Source organism: Cimex lectularius, unplaced genomic scaffold (genome assembly GCF_000648675.2).
Source record: "Cimex lectularius strain Harlan isolate CLEC.00 unplaced genomic scaffold, Clec_2.1 scaffold328, whole genome shotgun sequence".
In the NCBI taxonomy this organism is placed as follows: Eukaryota; Metazoa; Arthropoda; class Insecta; order Hemiptera; family Cimicidae; genus Cimex; species Cimex lectularius.
Window position 1 is genome coordinate 409292 of NW_019392923.1, and position 10561 is coordinate 419852.

A 10561-nucleotide genomic window follows, 5' to 3' on the forward strand; every position below is an offset into this window, starting at 1 on the left:
GCTGGCACTATTTTTTCATCTGGACAAAGACCTAAGATAAAAAGAATAATTAATTGAAATCATTATTATTATTTATACGTGTTGTGGTGGCGATCACGTTGGCCGAAGTGGCTAAGGCGTCTGATCGGTATATTCAAATTTCATGTAATCATTTCGAAACTCGGCATCACGGTATCTCGGGAGACCGAAGTAAGTGGTTAGAGCAGAGCGTATTGAGTCGAAGGTCGTGAGTTCGAATCCCGCTCGTGACACTAACTTTTGTTTTTTCTCATAAAAATGTTTTATGTTTATAATTTATATCTTTAAGTCAATCAGTGATGCTACCACTTTTTCGTAACTATTTACGAAGTCTAAATTCTATTCAGATCTCTTTTTGAATCGGTAAAATTTTCAATATGATAATCATCAAAAAAAGGACTTTTTTCGTGAGAGATAATGATTTTGAATATATATTCTATCTTTAAATGGAGATAGATTATACAAATCATTGGACACAAAGGAATATGTGCACCAGCCTGGAAGCAAACCTGACATTTATTTGGAAAATTTAGCATATTTTTCTCGTTTACTGGATTCCTAGTCCTTTTCAAGTAATGCTTACATTTCTTCGAATTTTCTGATCGCTTGGTTTTTCACGCCTTCATCAAACTTTTAATAAATTATGAGTATGTCCGATATTCCGCATGGACGCTTAGTAAAAACATTTTTTTTTCCAGGGCCTAAGGGACAACTCGACGGATGCATGCGAAGAGCACGATCCGTGCCAACACGGCGGCATCTGCATATCGACCGACTCGGGCCCCATATGCGAGTGCAGGAATCTCGACTACGAGGGGATATTTTGTGAAAAAGGTGAGCTCTAAACTGAAAACAGTATCAAATATGAAATAGGGATGGTCCGGATATAAAAGTTACGTGTCTGGGGACGCTGGCCGTTGCGAGTGCGCACAAGTGGATTGTCAACTTCCAGGTGACACGTGACAAGAATACCAACTTAAAAAGATATGATAAAAATGAAATTAATCCATCAATACTCAACTTTAAAAGCTTGTTCAATTTATAAACAAACCGAAAGATTAATTTCAACAAGCCTTCAATTTACTCCCTAAAATGCTATCACGCATCTTTTATTATATTTTTCTCTTGTTTTCTTTTTTATATTTTCAACAGTACTTTCATCTTTGATTTCAGTACGTCATTATAAATTTATGTTTTCAGTGACATAAAAACAATAACACCTGCTATTGACAGCCAACCTAAAGATATATAAAAAAGTCCTTTTTACCACGATCACTATTGACAACTTTCTATCGCCATTTGAGTTTAAAAAATGCATGTTTGTTCGTGTCCCTTGTCTAAAAAAAAAATCATCTGGAACAATGAATCATGGGTTTTTGTGAAAAGAGGTGATTAAACGAACTAGCGTCCATCATCGGCAGAAAACAATGCTCCTATAAAGAACTCAGTTTCATAAAAAAAATCTTTCCTGTCTAGATAAAATATTGTTACATTTCCACGTTATGTTATATGAAGTAAACAGGGGATTATATTTATTTGCATACGTTTGTACAATCTTATTAATTATTATCATTACGATTTTATAATTATATATAGGATAATTCGTTTTCAATCATAATGATTTAATTTTTATTATATTTATTCTTTAATTCGTTAATTATTTTTTAATCAATTATTTTAATTATGAATTAATAATTTTAATAAATAATGCCGATTGTCAACATTCTCGCCTATGTTGTTGATCATTCAAAACAAGACAAAACTTTTTTTAAAGCATTGAGTAAATGAAAAGTGATTATTTTTATTTGTGGTCAATAATCTATTTAAAATTGTATTTATATTGCCCAATTAATGTTATAAATAGTGTGAAATTATTGAATATATTTAAACGTTATTTTCAATCGCTAGAAATGAGTGGGAAATAGCAATTGTAGGATATGATATTAAATGTTAACACGCTTTCACGTTACGCGTTCATTTATTATAAAATCTACAACTACGGTATTTAGGCGCAAGAATTAATTGATATTTGATTGAAACATTGTAACTGTAGAGAGCTATAGATTCACCCATTAGTGGCATTCCCTCTCATTAAGTGAAATAAGCTCCCAAGGGATGCCTCGGCCATAACAACTTAAAAAGACGGGATTGTTAGAAATATTATAACAAGAAAGCGGTAATAGAATTGGGTTTAGGTCAAGTTTTACATTATATATATATATATATATATATATATATATATATTATCTATATATTTATTATTCCCTCCGATCAGAGAGATTTGGAGCTATGCGCATAGAAGTCTAAAACGAAAATAAACATTTAGGCACATATCATACAAAGCGCCAAGTATAGAAATCGACAAGGTTGCCATTTATTCTTACCACATCTTACCACCATTACGCATTGATTACATATTAAAGGTTTTGAGCTACCAAGAATCGAGACTCTCAAAGATCCTACCAAAATATATTATTTAAAAAAAAGTTCTGGTAAAAAGAATGGATACACCTATCAACAAATTTTGGGCATTCTATTGAAGATTGGTTCAAAAAGAAGTTCTTGAGAATCTGATTTTTTATTTAAAGTTTGCGTTCAAAATATATAAGATAATCAAAAGAATTTGTTCTTATAAACGCACAGGTTGTCCGAAAAATTATTTAATTTACACGTAGACGTTAAAAGCGAACATATTTTATTTTGTTTTTCTATTTTATATTATGTACATCTGCAAAACGGTTACAACGATAAAACTGCTATAAGAATAAAATTAAAATAAAAAAAAAGCGAGAAGAACTTCCCCTTTGAAAAATGGCAAAAAGGAGGGAAAATTCAAAAGGTGCGGTTGAGATGGGAAGTTGGTGACCGAGTGGATCGAGGTCACGATAGCTCAAGTGGTCGAGCAGCGGCGTATCAAGCCGAAGGTCGTGGGTTCGAATCCCGCTCGTGCCATTGACCTTTTTATCTCAACTAAAAACCTTAATTAATTGTAATATATTTTAAATATGGAAATAATATCATAAATATGAACTTATGAAAAACATCAAACGCATTTGATGAGCCTAAAAGTCATATTTAAGAATGATCTTCCCAGCCACATAATACAGGCTTAAGAACTTATCCAACGAAGAAAAATTTAGTGATTTTTTTTTCAAAAGACAGCGCGACATTCTTAAAACTAAAACATACTTATGTACCTCCTATATCACCTCGAGAACAAAAACGAAACAGACAAATTTTTAAAAATCTTACTAACATTCCCTAGTGAAGTGAGCAACATATTAAGTTTAGGACCCACGTACAATTTGCTATATGTAAATGGTAACTTTACAACAAAAAATGAAATTACAAACGTGTAAATATTTAATTATATAGAAAGTTTGTCCTCTTAAAAAAAGTTTTTTAAAGGTTAGGAATTTTCCAAGAGAACACGTGGGGTTTTGGAGAGACAAGTTTTTTGTATTTTCTTTCCTTGTTCGTTTCTGGCTGCCTGTCCTTCATCAGGCATTCCCTACAAGATAATACGAGTTTTCGTAAAAAGTGCAAAAATTAACTCGTTCCCGATTTTTTAAATTTACTGATGAATGATTGAAGCTAGGAAAACACTTTAAAAAGCCATCTTGTTCAGGAGTAAAATGTTTCTAAAATATTAGACTTAGCGCAGGTCTGCGACTGAAAAGCCTGAGAAAATATACATTTCCAAATTTGGCCATTTTATTCGTGAAAAAAACAGGTGGTAACCGGTCGGTATTTGTCACTTGTCTAGCGAATGTGTAAATGTGGTGTATAAAGATCATTATATATACATACACACACATATGTTATGTGACTCAAAAGGCAAAGGAAAATATACAGTGCAAAAACCAGTGGTCTTTTTTTTTTTTTTTTTTTTGTCACTTGTCTAACGAATGTTTAAATGTGGTGTATACTACCATTTTATATATATATATATATATATGTGTGTGTGCGTGTATGTGGTGATTAGTGACCGTATTTAGAAATCGTGAGATGCGGTCTGGTGTGATCTGGTGTGATGTAGGTTTCAGAATGTATGTATATATATATATATATATATATATATATATATAATGGTCTTATACACCACATTTAAACATTATGGACAAGTGACAAATTAATTGGCAGGTTAATACAAATAATTGCGGCGGAGTGAATATGTCGATACTCTTTTGTGAAAGATGATTTAACTCACAGATATGTTAAAAACTATCCGGATTTCATTAAAACTCAACACCATGCGATTTTTTTTTTCAAAATTCCCACTTCAAAATTGAGCGGTATGAAAAACCAGCTTCTCATTGGAACGTCGCGTGGGCAGTGGATTAACAAGGCACTCCTTAATTCTCGTGTTCCTAACTCTTGAACCTGATCTTGAGGGTTTACTGCTCGAAAACCGGATAGTTGCTAATAACACTTCTATGTAAAGAACCATCCATTACAAAAATTGATATTAAATTGCTTATAAGTACGAATAAAAATTGGGATTTTTGCGAGGCAATGTCTGAACGAATGGGAATTTTAGTCTGCTTATTCTCGCTGTGTTGGACTATCATACAGTAGAAAAAAATGAAAAAAAAAAATGAAAAAAGGCAAGAACGATATTACGAACAACAAATGTTGACCTACAGCGAGACTTACTGCGTAACTGATATAACTTAAACAATTCTAACCTCAAAAAAAATATCTTTTACGAAAAAAACGTTTTATTATATTCAGCAAAATATTCGAAAAAAAGAATACATAAAATGGAAAGGTGATATACGTAAAATTCAACCCAGTAGTAGGCGTTTCTCACAAATTATGGGAACCCGCTAAACATTGTTTATCTTCAGTGCAAACGAGGAGGATAGTGGCTTGTTAGACGTCACATGATACTTTTGCAGGTGTATCCTGTTTCAAACGAGGCTGGATTAATATCAATTTCGATTCTCAAACAGCCAGAATATCGGACTGCGATCTACGTTGGATAACGTACTAATTAACAGATTTTTCTCATAAAAACTGTTCTATACAATACAACATTAAATAACAAAGCATATTATAACTGGTACACGCAATTTAAAAAAAACAGTAATATGAATGCAAAAAAATGTAAAAAAGCCAATCATTTAACAGAAACCTAAAAAACATTGAAGCAAACCGTTACTGTAAAATTATAATCCGCACAAAAAATTAAAAAGTTCCATTGGAACTAGTGCACAAAATTTTTGTCTTGTAAACTACAAAGTTTCCTAACGGCTTAAAATTATTCATAAACCTGTGTTTTGACCATATTAAAAATGCATAATATTGCCAACATTAAAAGGCGTTTTTTATGGGAAAAAAGAAACAATTTTTTTGGGCGTGTCAATCAAAAACCACTATAAATGATAAAAGTAGGTGGTTCGGCCATATGAGAAATACAAGATGGCGAATCAATCAATCACTCAAATGTCAAATGAGTACAAAACCACCACGAGATTGCAATCCTTTTAAAAATCTCTACTTCAATTTTATAAATTTTCAGGTTTGAAATATTTTTCAAAATGCACATTTATATAGTTTATATTTTACTACTTCAACTGCAGTCAAGAAATATCTCTAAAAACCCTAAACATCCCCAATTATTCCATGTAAACCTCATTCACCTTCATTAATATACCCAAAATTTCTATCTGCTTCTAAAATTTTTTTAGAATGTTAAACCCTCCAATTAGTTACTAAAGATTTTCTAAATTTAAAAATTAATTCATCATAACAAACAATAATCACAGTTCAGTTTTTACTAAAACTGTTATTTTTTAGTTAATTTTGTATCCAATTTCTTCATTCTCTGTTGTTAAAAAGCAAGCCTAGTAGAATTCATATGCCAAATAATGAATAAATAATTGAAATGATGAACATATAGTCATTGGAAGTCCATATTTGTTCAATTTTAATTATGACTACTGTTTTTGTGAATATGTTTTATTTTAGCAAGGTTTCCACTTTTTTTACGTTTTGTTTCGATCGTTCTTGTGGGGTCCGTTTTTTTAATTTATAGGTATTTTTGTTTCTAGAAGTATTTTCAAATTTTTTCCCATAGTGTGATTTTTCCCTAACTACCGTCAAGTTTCCTTTATCAGATTTTAAGAAGACTAAATTTGGTTTATGTTTTCTGAATGATGAGTTGTATTTTCTGACTTTTTAATGGATTGGAAGATCTGTGTCTAATTGTTCTATTCTTTAAAATATTGACAATTTCAGTTCTTAGATGTTTTTTCTTTTTGATTATCTATATCATTTTATTTAAAGTATAGTAGGTCCACGTCTGTAGTAAATTATATATTTTTTAAACCTTTTTTACTCTTAAAAAGGTTTCTTAAAGGTTAGGAATTTTCCACGGGAGCGAGCACGTGGTGTTTTTCAAAGATATGTTTTTATTTTGTATTTTCTTTCCTTCTAAGTTTCGGGCTGTCCGCCGCCCATCAGCAGCTATTTGCAAACTTTTTTAAGAAAAACGCATGGGAAGATAAACAATACTGCTAGGTATCTATAAAAAAATTTTACCATAAAAAAAGAATAATTTTTTTTTAACCTTTCTGTTTTGGAATTCCATGATCAAATTTTGCCGACGTCTTTTTTTATTTCAGCGTTTACAACAAATTGTGTTTCTCGTTTATCTTTTCTCGCGAATTTATTAAAATCCATAATGCAACGTGACATTTCAGACAATGTTGAAGTGGCTGTTGAAAGGGGACGACATAACAAAGATGGCTACCATTATAAGACGGGCTAAGCAGTTTAACTTGGCTAACTTGATAACAGACTTAGCTCGCTAATGATCCGACGCCCCTTACAATACCAGCATTTCTGTCACGAGGCCCAGTGCCAAATGCCCCCAGATTGAGTCAGCCGCCCTTAAAAAATTACTGCAATTAATTTCTAATTGCTCTTCTTCACTCGATCGTTCAGCTTATTTTTTTTTCTTTGAGAGCCGAAGTTCACCCTGGGAGAATATGTTGAAGGGAACAACGCAGGAAGAAACTGAAAGCGACATTTCCTTTTTCTCACAATTGAACAATTGATAACTAATTAATATTGGACTAAATTCTAATTTTTAACTACTTTGCTCAATCCTCAATCCTACTTATATTTATTTACTTCTACATTAAAAAATTAAGCAACAGAATGGATGTTTTATTATATAATAAAATATTGATATTCCAAAGATTTGAATAAAAAATGTGTTCCTCTTCTTTTTTATTTTCCTTCATCAGTTCCATTAAATAATGTTTTTGTAGTATTTACTAGTCTCATTTTTTAAGGTATGCTGTTAGGTTGAAAAATGAACGCTTTAATAGTGGGTCTAATCAGTGGTATAAATTAATAATAAAGCTTGTTATGATTATTAAACATCAGTTTTTATTATTTTTTACAATTTTTATGGAAAGAAGCTTGAGAAAAAAACTTGGTGTCACGAAAGGGACTCGAACCCACGACCCCCGGATTTATACTCCGGTGCTCATCTACTTGAGCTGACCTGACTTCGATCTTAATCACGCTCAACCGATTTGATTATTGGCGATCAAGGTGAAAATTTAAATAATAGTCGGTTGAGAGACGAATTGGTGTCTCGTGGACGGATGTCACGGTAGCTAACGTGGTAGAGTACCGGTTCGAGTCCCGCTCCCGACATGGGTTTTGGTCTGCGAGTCTGCGAACTCATGTTGAATAGACTGATTTTTTTTCCAACGTTTTTTGAAAAAAAAAAAAATTGGATAAAATAATGTCTCATCCTTTTTCCAATTCATTACTTCCGACGTTACTTAAGACTCAGGCAACTCCGCATTCCTATTTTACTTGATTAATGATTTCCCTGCTTCCATAAAATAATTCTTACGTGTTCTATTTGCAGAAACTTCCCAAATCTTCCCACCAGACATCCAAAATGCAGTTGTATGAAATTAGGATGCAAATTCAGTTAACCCCTAATACGCTGAAAATAACTTGAACGTAGAAAAATTTATTGTGTTTCCCTACTTCTATCTTTAAATCATTTTCTTTTATTTAAAAATAATATTCAACATATTTCCTTCTGTCCTACCGACAAGAATCTAGGGTCTATTGAAAACATCTCCTGCCCCATGTTCCACTCAGCCCACGAAGTCCTTCAACACTCAAGCAACAAATCTTTTCTTGTTGTTACTCCACCCATCAGCTTTGTGCACACGACAAAAATTTACCTCTCTTTTTCACCTCCTGACTTACAACTTGCAATTGTAAGAATTCAGAAGGACCTAAAAACAGCAAAATTCTGATCCAGTCCTTACGTATTATTTATTTCGGAACATTAACAATGATTATTTTTCCTTCTAACGCATCGTCAAGAACCAGGGTATATCTTGATCTAACCACGTCCTGGTACCCTCATTATTTTTCTGAAAAATACAAAATAAAGTATTTTTATGTACAAAAATGCCTCAACTCATTTCTTTGAGCGGATAGTGCTTAAATTCTTCACTTTATTATCAATATTAGTTTTGAAACTAAATTGTGTACAATAAATATCTAATTAAAAATTGATATAATAAAGATGATTTACCAATGAGCAAGTCGTCAAAAAAAATTAATGGAAAAATTATCACGATTTTAAGTCAATTTTTCTCTGTTAAATATGAAGTTATATAAACACTGTTGTACCTGAACATAATTTCATGTTTCTTGCGCAAATACTAAAGTTGATTTATTACCATATGATACAAGGAGTTAAATACCATTCGCTTTATTGTAAATATATAAAGGGTAGTGCATTTTTCGACGTACAATGTGAAAAACGTGCTCCACTTGCTTAAAAGGACTCTGGTGCAATTTTCTTCCTTTTCTACTGAAAACTAATTTTTTTGTTAACTATGAAAAACTGATTTCTAATTTTGCAATTTATTTTGAATTTATATCAATGTTTAATCAACTGTATACTTCATATAAACAATTTAATTTTAAAAATAAAATATCCGTTAAATGGAGAACTTTAAACATTACACGAAGCAATGTCACAAAGTTGCGTCAATTTTGTCATAAAATATGACGATATTTTTAGGTAATAAATAATTAAAAATGTAAATCATATATACATGATATATTTGTTTATGTTGAATCGGACCACTATTTTCATACATTGTTTGCTAAATTTCCAAGAGAGATTCAGAAATTTAAACCTGAAACCGCTAGAATATGTTTATCAGTAAATAGAACATAATTTCTATAGTGCTGTTAAATTTTACGGTGAACCTATGTATGGCTGCCCTACCTTTATATGATGTACAAATTTGTTGTAAATATGTTAAATACTGTACAAAAACTGTGGAAAAAACTCATAATTTTACAATATTATTAACAAAAAGAGCAAGAGAAAACACCTCACTATAAAAAGTTGTTTCTTTCATTTATTGTACTCCGTAGGTAGTTAATATTCCCAGCTATGCCATTTTCTTTTAAACCGCTAAAGATCTGTAATGGTTTGAGAAATGATGGGCATTTATTGTATTATGTGACAAAAATTACGGTTTTATTGAACTTTTCGTTTGATCGCAATGTTCTGAAATAATACTGTGTCTCACGACTCTCTAATTTCTCTAAACTTTCCGCGGAGGAGCAATCAATATTTGCTTCTTCCTCACATCGCAAGGGAGGCTTCAAAAGTTTGTCGTAACAAATGTGCATATTTACTTCGAGAATAACCGAGTAGTGGCTCAAGACAAAACTGTCTTTGTGGCTGGGACAAAGTAGTAAACAAAGTTTTCCTTTCACGAAGTTTGATTTGCTTTTCCATATAGATCGACTTGAGGCGGTCTTGTGGGCGGGGTAGGGCCTTTCCGTGGAAGGAAACGTCGGGAGATGGAAAATGAGAGAAAGCGAGTGTTATTCCCGTCTGTGTCCTATCTGGCACGGAGATGAGCGATGCCAGTTAAAAGAGTCATGACCTGGCATAAGGAACATGCAGTCACGACAATCCTCAGCACGACTCAGTAGATTTTGTTGATATTTCAAACTCATTTCACCACTAAAAAATGACTACTGGCAATTTCTGATATTACCATCAGTTTGCCGGCTAATAATCTGATAACAAAGCGAAGGAATTTTCAAGCAAATGTTAGTAGTTTTTATATGATTCAATTTCATTATCTATTCAAAATCATTTGCATTTACATACAAAAATACTTCATGTGTAACAGGACCTCAATCCAGTCCTGGATCGCAGGCTTGTTATAGAACATAAAGGAAATCTTCATGTGTACTGTCTCATACTGAAATCGTACTAACAGAACGATTTTGCCTAGTCATCTAATGTAATCTCTCATTAGTGCCGGTGTTCCAAAGGAGGCGTTCTTAGCCCAAATTTTTTTTTCAATACACACTGCAGAAATTTTAATATAGTTAACAATTTAATGCATTTCTTTGCTGATGATACAGCGGTTTTAGACTAATTCGTACCCCTCTAAATTCGTAAAAACATAAATGAGTTAGGGTGGATTACACCGTAATATAAATTTTACATTGGAAATTA

General features: G+C 32.1%; 1 protein-coding gene across 1 annotated transcript in view; it reads left to right on the forward strand.

The window, feature by feature from the left end:
* LOC112127858 (neurexin-3-like) overlaps positions 1-1138 on the forward strand; it is a 146206-nt gene extending 145068 nt beyond the window's left edge. The window contains exon 3 of the mRNA XM_024229326.1: positions 717-1138. Coding sequence (XP_024085094.1) covers positions 717-863 — 147 coding nt within the window. The 3' untranslated portion in view covers positions 864-1138. The remainder of the gene's footprint in view (positions 1-716) is intronic.
* Positions 1139-10561: the final 9423 nt, after the last annotated feature.